Source organism: Caretta caretta, chromosome 7 (genome assembly GCF_965140235.1).
Source record: "Caretta caretta isolate rCarCar2 chromosome 7, rCarCar1.hap1, whole genome shotgun sequence".
Classification (NCBI taxonomy): Eukaryota; Metazoa; Chordata; order Testudines; family Cheloniidae; genus Caretta; species Caretta caretta.
Window position 1 is genome coordinate 8,765,277 of NC_134212.1, and position 22,645 is coordinate 8,787,921.

The 22,645-nt window shown below is 42.3% G+C and overlaps 1 protein-coding gene across 2 annotated transcripts in view; it reads left to right on the forward strand.

Moving 5' to 3' along the window:
- The window catches only part of TAFA1 (TAFA chemokine like family member 1), a 345,463-nt gene that overhangs the window by 260,630 nt on the left and 62,188 nt on the right, over positions 1 to 22,645 (forward strand). Inside the window, exon 3 of one of the 2 annotated variants that reach the window (XM_075130226.1) lies at positions 5,680 to 5,817. In XM_075130226.1, the coding sequence (XP_074986327.1) occupies positions 5,680 to 5,817 (138 nt within the window). Of the gene's footprint in view, positions 1 to 5,676; positions 5,818 to 22,645 lie in introns of both variants that reach the window. The other variant, XM_048858457.2, reaches the window with a different exon arrangement.

Consider the following 22,645-nt stretch of genomic DNA (forward strand, 5'->3'; position numbering starts at 1 on the left):
ACTTGGGCTATGGGACTGTAAAACTGCAGTCTAGATGCTGGGGGACCTTGCCAGGTCCCCGAGCATCTACAAAGCCACCCCCATGGGATCATGGGACTGTGGGTTCAAGCCCTGGGTTAGCACAATTTCTGTGTAGACAAGAAGGGTGCTTAGGCTTGAGCCTGAGTTTGAACCCTGGGCGTATACTGCAGTGTAGACATACCTTTAGGGGTAAATTTTCAGTGCGGCCTTTTCCTCACTTCCCCATGCTTGTGCACAAAATTGCATGGACACACGCATGCACTTCCACTTGGTATGTTCACTTTTAAAAGGTAGACAGCAGTGCATATACAATGTTAGAATTTGCTCCTGCAAAACCCAGTGCCGGTGACAGATTTTGCAGGGGCAAATTAAAATTATTATATGCAGAGCTGACTATTTAACAGCGTTTAACCTGAAAAGTCTAGTCCCATGTACCAAATTTTGCCTGGAAATGTATGGAACAAGGGGCTGAAAACATACCCCTTATAAATTGAGAGTTTCATAGATTACCAGTCCAGAAGGGACCATTGTGATCATCTAGTCTGACCTCCTGTATAACACACGCCAGAGAACTTCCCCAAAATAGTTCTTAGAGAATAGATTTTAGAAAAACATCCAATCTTGACTTAAAAATTGTCAGTGATGGAGAATCCACGACCCTTGGTAAATTGTTCCAATGGATAATTACTCTCAACATTAAAAATTTACGCCTTATTTCCAGTCTGAATTTGTTTAGCTTCAACTTCCAGCTGTTGGATCATATTATACCTTTCTCTGCTAGATTGAAGAACCTGTAAATATTTGTTCCCCGTGTAGATACTTATAGACTGTAATCAAGTCACCCCTTAAGCTTGTCTTTGTTAAGCTAAATAGTTTGAACTCCTTCAGTCTATCACTGTAAGGCAGGTTTTCTAATCCTTTAATCATTTTTGTGGGTCTTCTCTGAACCCTCTCCAATTTATCAACATCCTTCTTGAATTGTGGGCACCAGAAGAGGACACTGTATTCCAGCCAGGGTCACACCAATGCCAATATAAAGGAAAAATTAACCTCTCTATTCTTACTCAAGATTCCCTTGTTATGCATCCCAGGATCATGTTAGGGGTTTGGGGTTTTTTTGGCCACAGCATCAGACTGGGAGCTGATTATCGACCATGACCCCCAAATTTCTTTCAGAGTCGCTGCTTCCCAGGATTGAGACCCCCATTCTGTAAGTATGGCCTACATTCTTTATTCCTAGATGTAAATATATACATTTGGCCATATTAAAACAAATATTGTTTGCTTGTTCCTATTTACCAAGTGATACAGATCACTCTGTATCAGTGACCTGTCTTCATTATTTACCACTCCCCCAATTTTTATGTCATTTGCAAACTTCATCAGTGATGTTTTTTTTCTTCTTCTAAGTAATTGACAAATATGTTAAATAGCATAGGGCCAAAAAGCAAACCCGGCTGGACCCCACTGGCAGCATACCAATCAGTGATGATTCCTGGTTTACAATTACATTTTGAGACCAATCTGTTATCCTGTTTTCAATCCATGTGATGTGTGCCATGTTAATTTTGTATCATTCTAGTTTTTAATCAAAATATTGTGCAGTACAAAGTCAAATGCCTTACAGAAGTCTAAATATATTCTGTCAACACTACTACCTCCATCACCCAAGCTTGTCATCTCATCAAAAAAGTATATCAAGTTAGTTTGGCAGGATACATTTTCCATAAACCATGTGGATTTCCATTAAGTACATTATGCCCCTTTAATTTTTCATTAATTGAGTCCCGTATCAGCCACTCCATTATCTTTCCTGGGATCGATATCAGGTTGAGAGAGGTCATCTCATTTATCCTTTTTAAAAACTGGCACATTAGCTTTCTTCCACTCTTCTGGAACCTCCCCAGTGTGCTAAGACTTAGGATAGGTTTACGCTATGGGACTAATTCGACCTAAGTTACGCAACTCCAGCTATGTGAATAACGTAGCAGGAATCGATGTATGTTAGGTCAACGTATTGCAATGTATAGACCGCTCTGGATCGACGGGAGAAACTCTCCCGTTGACTTACCTTATGCTTCTCGTTCCAGTGGAGTACCAGAATCGACAGGAGAGCAATCAGCAGTCGATTTAGCGGGTCTTCACTAGACCCACTAAATCAACCCTCGGTGGATTGATCACCGCATGTCAATCCCCCAATAAGTGGATACAAGCCCTTACTGAAAATCAACATTACCAGTCCTGCGAGCTCCTTAGCCAGGTCTTTTAAAAAAAATTTATCCAGACCTGCTCATTTTCAAATGTCTAACTTTAGTAGCCTCTATTTAACATCCTCCAGAGATATTCTTGGAATTGAAAGTGTTATTGTCACCATATGATGAGATTATATCATCTGGTTTTTCCCCAAAGAATATAGTTTCTGAACATGAGATTTTGCTCTTCTTGTGTGGAAGAGTTGGGAAGATACTTTTTGTATGAAAATTAGAGGCTGTGCAGATTAGAAAAGTCCCAGTTAATAAGAGGTTTAACTATATATTGGTAACAAAAGGTTTTTTGAATTGTCTTAGTTTCATTGCATTTTTACCAGCTATAACCTTTAGAGTTTTTCTGCAGCAACTTGAGGGTTTCCACATTATAATTACATAGATGTTATAAAGCTCATCAGCCATGACCCATTATTTTGCACAGATAATCAAGTGAGCAAGACTAGTTTTTGTTAACTGACTTCATGTAGATATTAGTACTCATCCACAAAATTAAGAGGAAAATAGAACATTTAGCTTACTCACAAGTATTTACTGTACTGTATGTGCAGTGAAGGATAGAATTACCTTATTGTGTACATTTTTTCCTGTTAGAAGCCAAACTTACACACATAAAAACCAGAAAATGTACTGCAGTCAGAACCACAGATACACATTTTCATGACATACGTATGGTCTGATTTTAAAGCCAAGCAGATCAATGGGAGGCTTGTCTTTGACATCACTGGGATCCTGGTGGAGCTTTAGGAAAAGCATTTGCTGTGAATGGAGATTTTGTTCATAATTCATTTTAAGATGTAAACACATAGGGCTAAATCTTGAGCAGCAACGAGTGCCCGCATTTCCTCTTATTCCTCTGGGACCCTCGACGGGGCTTTTGTCATCAAGTAGCACCTTCAAGCTGTCTGAATTGTGTGATCCATCCGATGAAGTGAGCTGTAGCTCACGAAAGCTCATGCTCAAATAAATTGGTTAGTCTCTAAGGTGCCACAAGTACTCCTTTTCCATCTGCTGTTGCACATCTTGTCTCTGAAAGAGCTGTGTCAGGTAGCCACATGTGTGTATACACAATACAGGAAATACAGGAAACAGCTCTTCTTGTCAAGAATAGTTAAATATTAAGGACCATGCCTGTCTGGCCTGGAGCTGGCAAGCTCATCAATACTAAACCTCATGAGTACGTGACCGAGAGTCATTTACCTCAACAGACATTAACCAGCTTTGATTGACTCATTCTTGAAAGGTGAAGGTTTGAATATTTAAAGTTGTAAAACATGTCCACACAGTATGAGGCCTCTTGTGCCACTGTCTACTTTGGATTGGCTTGTTCCTTGACACTGCTCTGAGTTACTGGAAATACTTGGGTCCTCTTCAAACTAAGTACCTTTCCTCTGTCAATAAAGAAAGAGCTGCATAAGATCACTTTGTAATTCCTGGATTTACTCTACTTCCCGTACTGCACATGACTGTAATTACAGAGATGGGTCTCATTTATTTTGGGCTCGATTTTCACAGCACCTCCTGAGAGGTGCAGAAGAGTGAGGAGAGTAGGAGGGAAGTAAGTTCGCCCACTCCCCTTACTGCCCTGCTGAGATTGTGACCTCAGCTGTAGGGAGGAAAGCAGGGCTATTTGCCCACTACTTTTCACTGCAACCATGTCAGTGCGCAGTGCGGGGCAGGAAGTGAGGGAAGCCCTGGCTCCTGTCTTCTCCCAGACCCCGTGCCACCTTCATACTATTCAGCGTAGCTGGCTGGTTGCACAGGCTGGGAGTAGCCACACAAAGAAATGAACTAACTTACTCCTCTCCCAGAACAAGGGGAAGCTGGGCAGGAATTGTGAGTCCTAACTTGTTATCTGGTGTGCTGTGTGGGGCAGCTCCTCGCTGCCTGTTCTCATGGCTGATTGCAAGGTTACAATCTAGCCTTTGGATTTTTGATCCATAGAAACAATGGACCTTTTCCATTAGGCAGTTCCCTGTAGCTAAAGCAATGCGCCGTAGCATCTCATGGTGGGGTTAAAATAATATTGCTTTCATAGCCTAGTGAGCCTTCTGACACGTCCTGCTCTTGTATGTATTGTGGATATTTTTGTATTAAGATTACCCTGACGCTGCCAAATGTATGCAGCAAGTTCGTGAAGTGGACAAATATCTGCGAAAGAACAGACTGGGACTATAAACACTTAGTAATTATGAGTGAAATGCAATTTGAACTCAGGGCTGGAGAGATTAATGAGCAGTGCAGTAACCCACCATGCTGCCTGATCGTCCTATACTATATATTGCTCAAGTGAACGGGACCCATGCTCTGGTTGTGTCATTTACGTACACAGCATATGCCCCAAGCAATGTGTGGTCAGCAGCCCGACACTGGCTATCTATTGCTGTGTCTCCAGCTGGAGCTAGGAGTGCGGCTCCTGGCTCGCATAGCTTTACTGGCACCAGCTCTTACCAAGCTAGCGGGCTAAAAATAGCAGCATAGCACAGGCGGCGAGCAGCAGCCTGGGCTAGCCACCCTGAGTACATACCCCAGGGGCCCAGAGGGGTAGTATTTGCTCGCTATGTTGCCACTGGCCATGCGACAGCAGCTACGCTCCAACCTTTAGCATGGTAGCTTGATGACAGCTAGGGCAGGTATGTCTGCGTGAGGTGGGAATCTCACCCCTAGCCCCAAGTGTAGACTCCCTCTCCATTTATCTGTCTGTGTGATCAACCTTTTGGAAATGCGCTGAGTAAGACACAAAATGAAGGAAAGGAACATTTGGGCCTCGTGACGTTAGACTCAATGGGAATTTTGCCTGCATCGGGACCGCCAGATCAGGTCATTGTTTTAGGTGCGAAGGAAAGCAAAATTGGAGCATGCTGTGAGTCCTAGGGAACTGATTCTCCCCCTGCAGAATACGGGGACCTGGTTAGAGGCGAAGCTGAGGAGTTGGACATGGGTTCATTTCCAGGCGGATTCTCTGAGATACTGGGATTGTATCGAGAGTATAACCTAGTAGTATGGGAGGAGAGAGATGAAATAGAACATGTAAAGCAGGCAGCTATTTTCATTCTGCATGAACTAGTCTGCACTCCTTCAGGTCCATACTGTGCTATACTCCCTACTTCACACCCAAAAGTTCTATTCCTGTCCGTGGAGCTACTCACAATGCAGATAAGCGGGTGCTGTATCTACTCTTGAGCCTTTATTCTGCATTTCCTATAGCTCCTGAAGTATACTAATACCTACCTGCCTTAGACAAAATTGTCCGTAATGGGAGACAACACTTTCTTAATCCCTCTTATAAGAACCTTTCTTCACAAAGGGTGAGAGTAGCATGCTTGGTTGCTTAGACTAGCCATTGCAGTTCTTCCTAATCAGAGTGTCAATATTCTCTCTTTGTTGCCAGAAGGAGGAACGTGTGAAGTTATAGCAGCACACAGATGCTGTAATAAGAATCGAATTGAGGAAAGATCACAAACAGTAAAATGCTCCTGCCTCCCTGGGAAAGTGGCCGGGACAACACGAAACAGACCTTCCTGTGTCGACGGCAAGTAGCTCATCCAGTATATGTGTGAACTGAATATGTAACATCCAGTATATACCTAACGCTATATATGTTATGTAGCAAACCTACTTGTATTCTCTGGTTTAGCTTTTTAGGAAAAGATAAACTATAAACATAAATGGTTGACCGAGGAGATGGCCTTTGACATCACCAGTATACATTACAGCCTGTTTCAGCAATCCTTACCTAGTTTAAAAAGGATTTACTTACACTACTAGTTGCATTACAGTCTGTGGGGCTTCTCACATAAGCAGAGCAAACCTGGTGACAAGAGCGAGCCCTTAGTAAACAATGGGCCAAAATTATCCTTTGTGTGTCACCATTGGGCCCTCTCATGTCTCAATAGCTGTGATTCAGAAATATTTCAGGTGACAACAGCAAGTTGTTCTGATTCAATTTACAGTTTTAAAAAGTCAGCCCAAAAAAATCCAGTGATCTGATTTTTGTAATAAGCATTGTGTAAAGACAAACAAAAACTGCGAAGCTGATTTTTGCTTCTGAAAAAAACCTACATTTCTGAATAGATTCAACATTGACCCCGCTCTTGTGAAAGCTTCAGGGCAGAATCTTGTCACGCCTGGTTTTCTTTTGCAAGACAAAACGAAACCATGGGATGAGTCACATCTGGGTCCCATTTTTATCTGAATGTCAGTGATCTGGGGTTCTGATTCTGTGGCTGTCTTTATTGTTCCAGTGGTGAAATAAACACACACATGCTCATTGGAGACTCCTCTTTGTGGTTCACCTAATCCTAATTTAACATTAGTGAGGTGTACAAATGTGCACCGAGTGGAGAATACCCTGCTGTTTGGAAATGCTTACCCAAATTAAATGTCTTCAAATTTGGCTTTAAGAAGCTATTGACTTTAGTGGGACTAATCTTTGGTTTTATTTCCCCCGCACACTGATAAGTGATGTCTGACCAGTAGCATCCTTGTGTAGTAACCCTATTAAAAGGGTTGGGATTTTACAGGTTCCTTTTCTCATCTTTATTTTGTGGAAGTGATCTGGTAGCACCATTGACTGCAATCCCCTGTGGTGCCAAAAGTCATTAAGAGCTCAAGTTTGTCTTTTCTGTTTGAATGGGATTGAACATCCCTCTGCCTCAGCTTCCTGCAAGGAGCAGGACCCAGCAGTGTTGCTGCACAGCTGATTTGTCAAAGCATCTTTTGTTTCCTATTTGGATTCATGATTTAAAGCTGCAGCCTTCCATCAGAAAGAGAGACATGCACACGGACATTTGAAAACCCGCTTCCCTCGGTCACATGCAGCAGCCTTTTCAAAGACACTGCCAACAGGGCAACAGCTGTGCCAATGTTCATTGAAGGTTAGATGAAAGTTCCTGTTGGCTTTATGGGCTGCAAAAACATTGCATCCAGAAGCCTGTGCTGGTGTCATTTCATAGTAACTAGATAGAAAATATCTAGTCTGTCAGAAAATGTCTGTCAGAGGGATGGAATCTTAAAATGTTCTCAACTGCTCTTCAGTGGCGTGCATGTGTGTGGATCTGTCTAGTTTGTATGTTAAAATATAAAGATAAACATCTTATAATTGCAAAAAGACACTCTAGGTGTCAAATTATGGGGCAATAACTCACAGCTGGTTACACTGGAAATGCCATTCAGTCCCTGGAATCCTGCCTCTGAATGCACTCTAGTAGCTGTGAATTATTACACTTTAATTCACAAGCTGACACAGTTTATTGCTTAATTATTCTGATACAAAGGATTGTATTAAACAAAAAAAAAGTCATGAATCTGTGGGTGATACCTTTTGTTTGGCCTAACCGTGTAAGCTTTGGAGAGTCACATTTACTGCATTAGGTCCTGAAAATCCAGAGCCAATAGATACAGCATCATGGCAGTGTTAATTCAGACCTCGTAATTCTATTCAGAGAGCAGTAGCTCAAAGGGGAATTACGTTTAAAAAAAAAAAAAGTCCGTGCAGGTATGGACTGGAGTCCCTCTGCTTAATAGCTGTCTCTGGATTACAATGAAAACAAATGTTATCAATTGGCGTTTTGAAAGAGGAAAAGATTAAACAAAGGCTACTATCAGAAAGGCATGCGATCCCACACTCACTGAAGTCAGGGGCAAGACTCTCATTGACTTCAAAGGAACTTCTTCCCCTTTTAAGTTTAATTGTTGTAATCAAAGACATTGGTTCTTTTGTCAATGGTTAGAAAGCCAAGACCCTGTTCACAAAAATTAAGGGGCATTCTTTTTATGCTTAGTTTAATTTTCACTCTTTGGTTTAGATTCTTGACACATTGACCATCTTGGGTCAAAACCCTGAAGTCATTTTGTAGTTTTTCAGTCCTTACTAAAGCAAAATTCCCATTTTCTTCTGTGGGAAGTTCCATTAACTTCAGTAGGAGATTTTCCTAAGTAAGGATTTGGGATTTTGCCTATTTTCTGGGAGGTTTTAATTAGTACATTACAAAGGATCAGCTAAAATTTGTTGCCTCCTTTATCTACGATATTAAGATGATTAAATGCTGTGAGTCACAGTCTTTGTAACATTTAAAGCTATGATGGGCACTTAAAAAAATTCTTTTCATTGGTCCATTACTTTAAAATATCTTATGGATGCCCTTGCAGATGCTCGTAAATAGCATAAATAACCAACTGAATCATAGAAATGTAGGGCCGAAAGGGACCTTGGAAAGTTTTCAAGTCGAGCCCCCTGCTCTGTGGCAGGACCAAATAAACCTGGACCATTCCTGACAGGGGTTTGTCAAACTCATTTTTAAATGCTTCCAATAATGGGGATGCCACGATCACCCTTGGAAGCCTATTCCAGAGCTTTACTACCCTTATAGTTCGAAAGTTTTTCCTAATGTCTAACCTAAGTCGCCCTGACTGCAGATTAAGCCCATGGCTTCTTGTCCTACCTTCAGTGGACCAGGAGAACAATTGATCTCTGTCCTCTTTGTAGCAGCCCTTAACATACTGGAAGGCTGTTATCAGCTCCCCCCTGGGTCTTCTTTTTCTCAAGACTTAACATGCCCAGGTTTTTTAACCTTTCCTCATCGGTTGGGTCTTCTAAACTTTTGATCATTTCCGTTGCTCTTCTCTGGACTCTCCAATTTGTCCATATCTTTCCTAAATTGTGGTGCCCAGAATCAGACACTGTGCTCCAAATGGGGCCTAACTAGTGCCAAGTAGAGTGGGACAATTACCTCCTTGGTCTTGCATACAACGCTCCTATTAATACACCCCAGAATCATATTAACTTTTTTGCAGCTGCATCACATTGTTGACTCATTCCGTTGTGGTCCACTGTAATCCCCAGATTCTTTTTAGTAGTACTACCTCCTAGGCAATTATTCCCCATTTTGTGGTTGTGCATTTGCTTTTTCCTTCCAAAGTGAACTTGCCAATACATGCACTTCCAAACAGAACCAAATTGCTCTGGAATAGGCCTGGATGACTTGTTGAATTGGTAACAGCAGATAGACACCCTGTTGCTAGTTTCATTCAAGCTCAGGTTGATCATTATCATGAGACATTGTTCACTCTGCCGGCTCTTTAGTTGCCTGCATGAAATGAATTGGGACACTGATCCTGTTCTCATTAAAGTCAATGACCAAACTCCCATCAACTTAACAGGATCAAGCATTTGGTGGTTCTCAGCCCATTTCAGTTGCATCAGAAAACTCCTCCTCAGAACCGATGCACTTGGCTGTCTTACCTGATGCCAGGGATGTAATGGACGTGAGACTGAGCTTTCCCTTTACCCCTAATAGTGGTCTCCTCAGGTCAATGATTAAGTATGTTAGGGGACAGCATGGGGGAGTTTTCACGGCTGTTGTCCATGCTGTGTATGGATAAACAGAGAATATCAGTCATAAACAGTGTCAGTCTGGCATTTTTCTAGAGCAGGAGGGATAGGTCTGTGGTCCTCCTGGGTATTGATAAGCAGTCTCCTACTTCCACATTCTGCAACCCTTTCCCATGTTAACTAGCATTTACACAATCAATCCTCCTGGCTAGTGTTTGAAATTAAATAAATTCTGCCTGTGCTATAGAAGATGGGACGTTGCCACACATCTTGCAGGACTTTCTCCAGAGCCTCACTTAGTGTTGACTCGGACGAATTCTCTCCTACTCAGAGAAAGGAACCAGTTGCAGAGACTTAAACAGAGATCACACCCAGGCTAGACTATATCAACATCAGGATTGTGCTTACTTCAAAAGTTATTGCTTGCTGTTAATTAAATAAACTGTTATCCTAACATTTCAGTCAGGCGGAAATTCTATAATACCTGGAGTAGAGACCGTTCAAATGCGAGTCTATTCATGAAGGAGTGCCTCATCTATTGCATAAATTATTTGCTACTCTACTCCAAGTCTCTCTTTGAAAGAACAGCGGGGGTGGTTCTGCATCCTCTCTAAACATAACTTGTGGCCCTGAGAGACTCCTTTTGTACTGGGAATTTGTCTGTTTAAGTTTACTAGACTTCTCATTCCTACTCTTTACATGCCATCTCAAATAGCCCACGCACCTCCTGTTTAGGCCCAAGGCCACTTGTTGTTTTCCTCAATATACTAACAAAAACTTTTGCTCTACTGGCCTGCCTTTGTACCGCAGTGATGGTTCACCCTTGCCTAGGACTTGCTTTTGCCCCTTATTTTAGGGATTTGTCTTTTCTAACTTTATACTTTCTTTTAACTATTTCTGTTTTCTGTTATTACATTCACTTGTGCTCCGAGGTCTATCTTGTGTATCACATGCAGGCTATTTCTGTGTGTTTGTATTAGCCATTCTTTTAGGTTTACACCTTCGCTCTTCATTATGTTTATCAACAGCTTGTCCTCTTCACTTAAAGCTGGAATGTAAGGATTGTGCATCTCCTGCATTTTCCTCTTTCATCAGCATATTTTTGCAAAATGATTCCGCGGCTTACGAAGGTATCTACATGGTTGCTTAAATGCTGGGCATTCTTTATCTTGCTCGCTGCCATGTGGCTGATATTGATTCTTAGGCATGGGGTTTTATTCCTGTCTCTTTATTAACAGAAAAATTCAATCTTACTTGTATAACTGTGGTGTTTACAGTCCTTTGCTTTGCCTCTTCCTAGGGGTATGTGTGTGTGTGTGTGTGTGTTTTCTGCTGCTTGGCATAAGAAAATTGCCTTTTCAGGTATCAAGTCTATATCTCTGAGTAGATTTCTATGTACCTTCTTATTGTTGTACCCAAAAAACTATTTGTTCTATAATGAGGGAGTCTTTTTAGTGTGCCAGATTCACAGACTGCCTTTTACATTTTCAGTTTGAGGCATAGTCTGCTATTATTTCTCCTTTTTCATTCGTCTTTCTACATGAGTATGGGGATGGCTCTACTAATTGCTTGGTGGCGCCTCCTTGTGGCTCCTCTGGGGAATTAGCTCTGCCACATGGTGATGCTCCTTCTTGTGGTTACTCAGGCGATCATTCCACTCACTCACTCGACAGCCTCTCATGCTCCTGGACCTGCAGCACTGTCCTCTTCATAGCTTAGCTCTCAGGCTAAGTCACATTAAAGTTCTCCCCTCCTTCTAGGGTATCAGAGGTCATCTGAGGCAAACTGTCCCACGTGGTCTGCTCCCCACTGCCTAGTCTGTGCCATTTCCACAGTGGCTGGTAGGCTCACCCTCTACACCAGCTTCCAGTTCAGGGACCCTCAACCCAGCATCTCTGGGCTTTTACTCTCCCAGCCCTTATCGTGTCTTCCCTGGACTGCTTCCTACTCTGTCCTTGCAACATCCTTCCCTTCCCCTTTGTATCAGGGAGTGCAAGGGCAGGTTTCCTCCCCCAGCCTGCCAGCTTCCTTTCTTTGGAGATCCTGCCCAGCTCCTCCCACATAGCTGGACTCCATCTGCAATTAGGCCATAGCACTTCTTTGGTTTCCTCCAGCCTGGTGCATCCTAAAGTTAATTGGCCTAATTTATCCCTCGAGGCCTTGTGTGGGGGGGACACGCCATCGCACTACATGTTACAAATAGATATGTATGTGTGTATATGTGTAGATATAGATATAGATACAGATGTATGTGTACATAGATCTATCTATCTATCTAATATGGTGAAATCCTGGCCCCACTGACAAAACTAGATGATCATAATGGTCCCTTCTGACCTTAGTATCTATGAATCTATGAAATTCCCATTGACTTGAAAGGGACATGGATTTCCACCCATCATTCACAGGGAATATTTAAGGGAAGGACACAGTGATTCTTAAACTTTTTCATTACTTCTTCAAAGCTTTCTTCCCCTCTTCCCTGCACCCCCATCATTCTCACTGTGGAAATCAGTGTATATGTCCAACCCTTGTCAAAACCATTGTCAAATGCATTTTTTATTCACCCTCCATTTTACCAGCCTCTCTGGGGTTTGCACGCAGCTCAGATTTCTGTTGGAATCTTCTTTCCAGGGCTGCTCAGCATGTTCTCATAATTTGTAAAGGTCGTTGGGGGTTTCACAGTCAAGCTCCATGGCAGCCATTTTTTAACGTTTTTCCTTGTTATAATCAATGTCGCTTTTGCCAGTTTTTCGATAGCTTCCCTACTTGCTCTTTTCCTGGATCTACCAGATCTCTGTACCTCCTAAGTACAGTATCATGTGGCATTTCAATGACTTCTGAGGCGGGCTTTAGGATACCTTATTTATTCAACTGTCAACGAGAAATAACATATCAAGTAAATGCAATACTGCTGCTGTAATTAAGCAAGCTTATATTATTTGCCTCTGAATATCCATTGTCCTACTCCTTGGGCAGTCATTTATGTCAGTGCAAAGTGGGAGGAGTGAGTTGCTACCATTCTGACTTGGTAGAGTTTACACTCGCTTTACCCCTGTGTGAACAAGTATGCAAGATGCAGAGCACTGGAGAATTGGGTCCACACACTCTATATGAGCAACTGATTCCTGCATGAGCAAGAGTCAGCAGGAAGTGTGGCACTGCATAGTGACCTGCAGGATGCATGGCAACTCAAAACTTTAGTCTAAGCCCTTTTTAGCACACTAGTGAACATGGGTTGCAGAATTAGGCCCTTGGGGGTAGGATGGGTTAATTATTCAGGATTTTCAGTATTGGATTGTGCATCAAATCTGTGGCTCATTTACTGTATCTGCCTGCTTTTGAGGGAAGAGTATTTTCTGTCTTGCTGTGTAGAGAAGGAAAACCGCTCCCAAATCTGATGATTTAGCCACTCTACATTTGGTCCTCCCATGGGAACATAAATGGGAGTTCCATTCATGACGCAGCTGCAGGACTTGGTCCCAAATATTTGGGGTCACTCATACTTAAGCTATTTCTGTATTTGTTTTAATCAAATATTAGATCCCTGTGTTAAAGCTAACTGCATCAGCCAAAGAAAATGAACATTTTCATCCTTAGTTTGATTTTTTTTTTTAATGAAATAGTTTAAAGGTTTAAGCACTTAGGTCTTTATCCTGTAAAGATGTACATGTATGCTTAACTTTACAAACTGAGAGTGACATCCTGTGTGTGAATCCCATTGAAATCAGTTGTAAAACTCCCCACTGACTTCAGTGAAGTCAGGATTTCACCCTAAGAGTAAACTCATAGACTTAATGAGATTAATGTCTACCCTGCCAAAACAAGACCCGCAACGATGAGTCTCGGAGCCTGGATCAACTGACTCAGGCTTGCACTAAAGGGCTAAAAATAGCCATGTAGACATTCCTGCTTGGGCAGGTCTCCAAGCCTAAGTGGGAATGTCTATATTGCTAATTTTAGCCCCATAGTGCGAACCCCATTTGTCCAAGTCAGTTGACCTGGGCTCTAAGACTTGCTGCTGCAGGGTTTGGGGGGATTTTTTGCGGGGGGCGGGGGTGTTTGCAGTAAAAATGTATGCTGAAGGACTACTCAAAATACATAAGCAGTTAAATACTGTGTAAGTAGCATTGTGAGTTTAGATGCTAAGATGAGGAGTGTGACAGCAAATTCTAAAACAGGTAGGTACATAGATAGAAAGATGTCTCCAAAGTCATGCTCTTTTTCCAAAATAGCACCATCTTTATGTAGTCCCTCCTCCTGTTCAAGATAATGGAAGTCTGCCTGGTGACTTTCTACACAACTTTGGGAAACTGGGTCTGTGGCTCTTCTGTGTGCTCTGCATTGTGTGTCAGTGCGTATTCACCTCAGACACACCACCAGGAACAAGGTTTTATTCTGTAACGAAACATAGAACAGGATGACAGTCCAGCAGCCTCCTCTCTGCTGGCCTGCCTCACACTCCCAGTGTCTGTCAGGTCTGCAACTTTCTGCTGAAATGGGCAGAGGGGACTTCCTAGCAGGAACCAGGAAGTTCACCCAACATGCCGCAGTTTGTAGTCCACAACTTGTAGTTCCTGCAGCTGCTGCTTGGGCTATATTTATATATTTGTAACACTGTTCTTAATATTTTTATCATGTGTGTTAGAGTAGATATTTCACAACAGGTATCTAAATATCTGGAAATATACATAATTTCTCATTTATATCTTAATATGTATATTTATTAACTAGGTGCTAAAGTGTATGAATTGAACAGTCTTTAGAGGAACAAATTATATCATCTGTGTTCAACTCTGCATTGTAAAATCACTTAGTTAACCCCTCTTTTATTTTTAGGATTGTTATTAATTGGTAGTAAATAATATATTCATAGACTGTTGCCTCTTTTTTCTTCTTTGTGAACTATCCACAAGTGGATTATAACTTTCTTGAATCACTCTGCAGAATATTTTGCTGGATACTTTGTGTGGAAAAGTCTTTATCTTACATTGTTTGCAAGCAGTTCATTTTAATAGCTCAAATTTTTAATATTAAATATGTTGGTTAGTTTTGATTGGTCAGATATATCACATGACTTTGCTTCTGTTCATCGGTTGAAAGAAAGTAATTCTTACACTTAGGTGCAAATATTTCTATTTGCAAGTTCAACATTCTGATTCTGGAAATACAGTCCAATTTGATGCTTCTGCAAACATTTCTGGCAGTAGATTGATTAGCTGGATTATTCAGTGAAAGAAAACACAAAAGATGTGTGAATAGAGCCTAGGTGAATCTGTGGAGATTTTTTGAGTGAATGTTAGCAGAAAGGTCCTTGAACTATTCTCTCTGCTCTAATGGTTTGTATGGGTGCTATTAAAACCAAATGGGAATAAAATACGTTTACAATTTAATTCTGTAATTTTTGGGTTGTAAATATACATGGCACCGTATCATTTACAAAGAAATCAAACTGTCAATAACTGGTTATGCCTGTGTCTTTTTCAAGGGTTTGAACAATATATAATGTGTTCATCTATACAGAAGTTTGCTCTGTTATAGCAAATAATGCTTTCACATGTGCATGTCTGTAATACTTGGATTTATTGGCCTCTTCAATCTTCTTCTGACTTTAGCATTGTTCGTCTCTTTCAAAGGCATTCGCTATTTCTTTTGTAATTCATGTGTAATATTTGGTGGTTAAAAAAGCAGAGTACATGGTAACATTACACCCAGTGGAGCTCCACAGTGGATCAAGGGATGGCCAAAACAGTGGCGCAATGGATGGGAAAATCATGGAGAGAAAAATAAAATCCAGTCCCTCCCCTTTTCCCTCCCCAGTGTTGGATCATATCAAGCATCAAACCATTCTAAAGGTTCTGAAATACTGGGAGGTGGAGGGGAGTGTACCTACTGGAAATACTGAAGTACCAACAAAATGCTTATTCTTACCCTGTGCTTCTATTTGGGTCGGAAGTAATGTATCAAAAAAAAATCACACAAGCAGGAGCCCATACTCATGAGCGTCAGAAGTATCAAATCTTATGGATGCTTTTTCTGAGCCTAAGGTCTGGCTTATTTGAAGTTCACCCATTGCTAGCCAGCACATGGCTCTATGTATTTATATGTTAAATATAGTTTGGTGCAAATGTGCATACACCGCTAATGAGATTTTTGTCAAGTGTCACCCGAAGTGAGCTGTAGCTCACGAAAGCTCATGCTCAAATAAATTGGTTAGTCTCTAAGGTGCCACAAGTCCTCCTTTTCTTTTTGCGAATACAGACTAACACGGCTGCTACTCCGAAACCCATGAACTTTGCCATCCTTGGTCACCAGCAACTCACTGGTGTCTTGGAGCACTGTGATTTTTCAGGACTCCTTAGTCCTGCACTGATTTACAAGTCCCAAGTTAATCCACCATCTTCTGGAACAGTGGTCCTGGAGAGGGGAGCTGATACCATCCATCCTTAATCTCCCACTTCCTGTTGTGGGGCCAGAGCAAACACAGCTGAGCCCTTCCAGTAATTTGGCTCCCTTTTCTTTGTTAGGACACTGCAGATAGCCATGCTATCTCAAAGGAGTGGCATACAGACAGTAAGATGTAGTACAACCAGGCTGTTAACAGGAGCTAATTTACTTTAGTTTTTAATTATAGATAAGATGCCTACTATAGAGCAAGCATTCATAATTAAAATGGGCTCTGTTTTAGAGGTCATCATGATATCTAGTAGCATAGGGTATTGGGCCAGATCCTGAACTGCTGTAAATCCGAAGAAACCTACTGGAGTCAGTGGAGCTGCACCAGTTTACACAGGCTGAGAGTCTGGCCAGAGGAAGTTTAGAAACTTGCTGGTCATACAGAAAATATGAGCAGTTAGGGCCTGATCCAAAGCCCACTGCAGTCAATGGAAAGATGCATGTGGACTTTAATAGGCTTTGGATTGGGTTCTTCGTAAATACTTTGTTACATTTACTCCTCTATCTATTACCGCTTATATCAAGTGAAAATGGTTTACAGTCACAAAGCCAATAGTTTTCTATTTATCTAATGTGTATTTTAGGTGACAGCAAAAGGATGGTTCTTTTTTTTTTCTCTATAAAAGTACTTCCAATCAATTCTTATTTCTTCAAGAAAAGGGGGAAAAATGTTATTTTAAATCCAAGGAGTCAGCTTCTCATCCCTCTAGCTGTGCTCCGGCCTAGATAAGAAGAGATCTCAGGGTCCCATATTATTAATGCGCTGTCTGTATGAATAACGAGCAGGCTTGGTGAATTATTTCACACTCCTGGGAAAATCTATAGCCCTATCCTTCTACAACACCACTGGAAACTGAGCAGGAGATTCGTATTTTTCGATTTGGTGAATTCAGATGACTTCATTTGTAATAAAAAGGGGGGGAAGTAGACTGTTCCCCGCTGAGTCCCATTTAGCAATCTCCAAATATATGCTCCAAAAGCGCGGGCAGTTTAACTGTGTGCAGGCGTGTTTCCAGGCTTTGTATTTATCCAGAAAAAATTCTTCTTGAAATGTCCTTACAGCCGTGCTATTCTCCCCTAAAATTGGTTTTGTGTGGCCTGATCCTGAGTGCTACCACCTTCAGTGGGAGGGAAGGGATCTTATTACTGGCAATGATGTTGTGGAGTCACTGATTTACTTACCAAGACCCTGTAGCTTTCAAAATTGGTTTGCTGTGCAAATCCTTGCCTGCTGATAGAGCATTAAAGGTAGTTTCAAAGATGCCTAATGCGCCTAACATTAAATAGGATTTGGGTGCTCAAGTCTCTTAGGCTCCTTTAAAAGGTCCAGCCAAAGAGCATAGGAATTGGTATGTACAATTCGAGCTGTTGTTCATCCAGTCGAGTATCCTGTCCCCAACCGCAGCCAGCACAGATTGCTTTAGTGGAAGACATAAGAAACCCTGCAGGGCTCCAGACCTGGAGAGAGTCTTTCTGGCCTCACTCATTACAAACTGGAGTATGTCCTGAAGCATGAGGGATTATTTCTCTTCCAAAAGTTCAGGCTTTTTTAATTAATTCATGTAATCCTTGTGTATGTAATTCTGGATGTTCTTGTTAGCCATTTAACCATTTTTGAGTCCTTTCATTCCAACTTTTTTAACTCCTACTAAGATCTTGACCTCAATTTTATATCCTGTAGCAGTGAGTTCCACAGGTTAATAGTTTGTTTAACTGACTTTAAAAATAAACACCACATGGTATGAGGCTTGTTTTTGCTACTGCCCTCAGAACTTATCATAGAAGAATCATAGAAGATTAGGGTTGGAAGAGACCTCAGGAGGTCATCTAGTCCAATCTCCTGCTCAAAGTCACACACGATCACCTCATCCAAAGCCACATATGATCACCTCATCCAACACACAAAATAGCCACTTCTTTTTTTGGCTATGTTTCTATCAGTGTTCCACACACTTTCCCACGCAGCCTCACTTTCATGGAATGCAATTTTAGTTGGAAAAGCCACAATAACATGTTTGTGATAGCATCCCCTGAACTGGAAGAACTGAAGGAGTGACCAGGCTGTGTCAAAGACACTTGAACTTAGTCATTGAGGACTTATTCTATACCCCTGAAGTTAATGGGAGTTTTCCATTGGCTTCAGTAAGAACAATGAAGCCCTTAGGGCTTTATTTATCTAGCTGAGTTTATTTACATTTAGTTGGCATGCAGGTTTTAGAGAAAAGGAATATGTTGGGCCAAAAAGAAAGTTAATCTGACTTCAGTAGCCTATGCTCAGTTACAGCACCTACCCTGTCAACAGTAGGAATAAAGAATAAATTCTTCATCCACCTGTAACTCTTGCCAGACAAGGCCAGAGAGAGACAGAATCGGAAACAGATAACTCTGCATTCACACAGACAGCAGCTTCCCTCTCCAGCAACTTCACACACCCCAGCACTTTACACGACACCGGCAAAATCCTTCAAGCCCTAATTCTCCAAGCTGCTTCCTTGATAAGTATAGACTGCACACCCTCTGCTGTCATCGTATGTGACTGTCTGCACCATAGCAGTCTGAACATCTGCTTCACCTCAGGATCGATCTTGACTTCAGTATTCCTTGTAGTTCGGATAGGAAATGCTGCTGGTATTGCAGTACATTTAACTGTGGCGTGTGATTAATTTCCTGGCTTTAATGGGGTCCAGTGTACATTCCTTCTGCCCACTTTTCCTCTGTTGCTAAATCTCATCAGCTATAATAATACCCAGCTCTTATAGGCTGCTCTTCATCAGTAAATCTCAGTGCCCTTTACAAAGGAGCTCAGTATCTTTATCACCATTTTACAGATGGGGAAACTGAGTCACGGGGAGGTGCAGTGACTTGCCCAAGGTCATCCAGCAGGCCAGTGACAAAGCCAGGAGTAGAACTGAGGTCTCCTGAGCATCAGTCCAGTGCTCTGATCGCTAGACTGATAAGTGCCAGTATTATAACCTAGCTACATCCAGAGTCTTGCATAGGATTCAAAGAAAAAAAATTCCATTTTGCAACATCCAGATCAACCAAACTCTTTGTGTGTGTGTGTATGTGTGTGTGTGTTTGTTTATGCGCGCAGGATTTCCATTGATTTTAGTAGAAATCATGGTCATCTGAAGGCAATATTTGTCACTACAGGGTTGATCCAAAGCCCACTGAAGTCAATGGAAAGACCCCCCCACGCATTGGTTTCAGTGGGGGGGTCAGGCCAGTTTTCCACTTCATACAAAATGTCAGGTACACCTTGGAGTGGAGTAGATCCTCTGTTCCTGGTATGGAGATACTGCAGCTAACGAGATCATCGGACTGCAATTTGATGCGACTAAATCTTCATCTTCACTATAATTTGTCTCCCTAGCCATGTCGTATGTTTCTTTCTTTACCAATTGACATTGCAGTTTCCTGGGTAGCACTAAAACCACCCCTTTTAATATCCAGGAGTATAGAATAGCTGACTAATCCATCCCTGATGAAGTGCAGCGGGCTCACATGAATTCCAATGAGGTTTTTCTGGAGGAAGAGCATATCTGTCCTTCGAGAAGTAATGGAAGTGATGGCAGCCTTTCCATCTGAGTGATGGGGAGATCATTTCTGTGCACACTTCAGTACAGGCATAGGAGGGAAAGAACCTGCGAATGTACCTACACCGGAAACACAGATAGAAACATTGTGGCAAAATTAAAGACCCGCGTGACCATAAAACTGTATGAAAATACATAGGAACGTATGGTTGCTTCACCATCACCCATCAGAGAATAACCTTCCTGTAAGCGACTAGTCACAAGCAAAAGTGAAAATCTGTCGGAGCTTCCTGCCAATATAGGCAGCAGTGGTCTTAGTGACTCATTAAAAGAGTCATGTAATGAATAATGGAGTGAGGTCTGTACAATGACTGAGGACCTCCCCGGGGGCCACTGTGCCAACTTACACAAAGAAAAAGGAGCGAAACATGGGAGAAAAGCAAATGTAAATTGGATCCCGTTCACTTGCAGTGGCCAGGCAAAGTGCACAATAAAGCAAGGGAGTGAGGCTGGCATCACTCCCTTAAGTGCTAAGAGTGCCCCTGGGGCTTGAATCGCAGTCAAGTGTGTGAACAGAAGCCATCCAACAGCTGGGGGTCCCCGGAAGCATTCTGGCTGAGTCAGCGGGAATAACTGGAGAGGGGACACTGGAGTGGAAACATTCCTCTGTGCTGTCTCAGCTCAATAGGCTGGTGAATTTGGTACCATAGAGCCATTATGCTGAGGTCCCTTCCAACCCTACTGAGGTCCCTTCCAACCCTGATATTCTATGATTCTATGTCCTAGCCCGTCCCGCTCTGGGAGGTCTGGCACAGGGAGTAGCTTTGCACTCCTGCATGCTGGGAGCGTAGGGAGCACAGAGCCTAGCAACAGGAAGTCTCCTTGCATCCTCTCTTTCCTCTCCCTCATGCACCATGCAGGGCCAGCCACAATTTGGCCCTCGGTCCCTCCAGCAATACGTCTCTGTGCAGTTCTACAGAAGCTGGCGAATGTATCTTTTGAGTGATACTTAGTGAGGCTCCTGATCAGCTATAGTGAGATGCCAACAGAGAGACTTCCAAGTGACAGGGACGCATGACAGGAAAAACTTCAGCCAAGTGGAGAGCAAAAGGCTGGTCCTAGGAACCGAAGCTCAGAGCCAAAAGCCTTGCTTTGGGGTAAAGCATAAGTAGCTCAGAGGATAGTGCTAACCTATGAGGGATTCAGCTGCCAGAACTTTGATGTATTAGGATCCAGTATAGCAACTGCAGTATAAGTGTAACGAGATGAGTGAATTTAGTCTGTTTAAAAAGTCTAACCTGTAGCCACCCTGGGAGAGAGTGAATGGCAACAGCAAGAAAGCCAGTGAGAAGAGTACGACAGCCATAATTGGTCCTACATTCCATAAACCCATGAAGAATCTCTCCAGCTGATAGCGGGTGTGTGATGGCTTAGTTGTAAAAGTTATAGACCTTTACACCATGCCATTAAACACACGCTGAGTTTATTTAAATCACGCTGGATGAAATGCCAGTCAGCTGATCTCTGCTGAAAGTAAAATATTACAGATGAGTCAGGGAAACGATTTGACACATTGGGTTAGAGCGTCAACAGGTGTAAATTAGTGTGGCTCCATTGAAGTCCATGGAACGATGCTCATTTACTCCAGTTGAGGATGTGGTTCACTGAGCTTGGGAAAATGAGCCAAATTGCGATTTACCGTGAATCCCTCGCCCCCGAATTTTAAGTCTGTTGAGAGTAAAGGAGAATGGTGTTTAAACCAGCACAGTTCAATTAGGAAGTACAGCCTGGAGAAGAATCTAGAATGGATTTTCAAATGTGTCCCCTTTATACCCCCATCCAGTGATGGGGGGGGTTTAAAAAAATAGTGGCTAAACTAATGTTTTTTGGTGTTCCAGGCTGGGCAGTAGCTCAGCACTCACTAAGGGTGAAGTAAAAGAACCGTTAGCTTGTAAGTATAGTAATTAATATATGAAGACAAGCAACAGTGTCTGGGAACTGTTCGGTTTCAGAAACCAAACTCAAACTTCCTGAGGAAACATTTTGTATCATCCCCAAAACGAAAAGACTGTTTGATAGCCGACCCTCCATTTTCTACAAAATAAAAGTAAATTTCGTACAATTGTACACACAAAAGAGTTGCTTTTAATGGTCAGCACATGTAGTCAATAGGAGTGGCCAATAATATTTCTAAAGCCAGAGCCAGCCACTACAGACCTACACTGGTATAACGGCGTTGCTCAGGGGTGTGAGTGATGTACCCTCAGTGTAGACAGTGCTATGCCGGCTGGAGAGCTTCTCCCATCAACATAGCTACCGCCATGCAAACGAGAGCGTAGGAGCATCTTCACTTAAGTGCTACAGTGATGCAGTTGCATCAGTACAGGAGTGCCAATGCAGCATTTTAAGTGTGGACCTGCCCTTAAACTTCAATGAATTCTTAAGGGCCTCGCCCAAAGCCCACTGAAGTCAATGGGAATCTCTGCTGTGACCAGTCTGTGGCTGAGTCTAACCACCCTGTAGGTAACGCACAGGGCAGTTGTGGTGGTCGTGCAGCCAGGATTTGCTTATCACAGCAGAACAGGAGTGAGTAAACTCTTCAGTCCTTAAATGAGAAGTGGGTAAATGCCATATTCCCCACGCATAATGAGTAAACTCTGTTTACCAACATTTACTCTTAACTACATCACTGATCACATCCCTAGTGTAATTTCGCTGTGAATCCATCTGACCCAACACAGGGAAGATGGAATTTTGGGGAGCATGGAGGGGGAGAGAGAGGAAAAACCCCACAATAGCCAACAGCTTAGTGGTCAGGGCAGTCCCCTGGGATGTGGGAGACCCCGGTATACGTCTCTGTTCCAAATCAGACAGAACAGGAATGGAATTTGGCTCTCTCTCCTCTACTGGGTTATTCAGCAGTTTCTCTGTGTGGGGGGGGTGAGGGGGCTGTTTGTTCTGTTTGTTTCACAGAAACTTTCAAAAGATTTTTTTTACCCCGATGGAGAATGAAAACGAATCCTGAAACCTCAGAA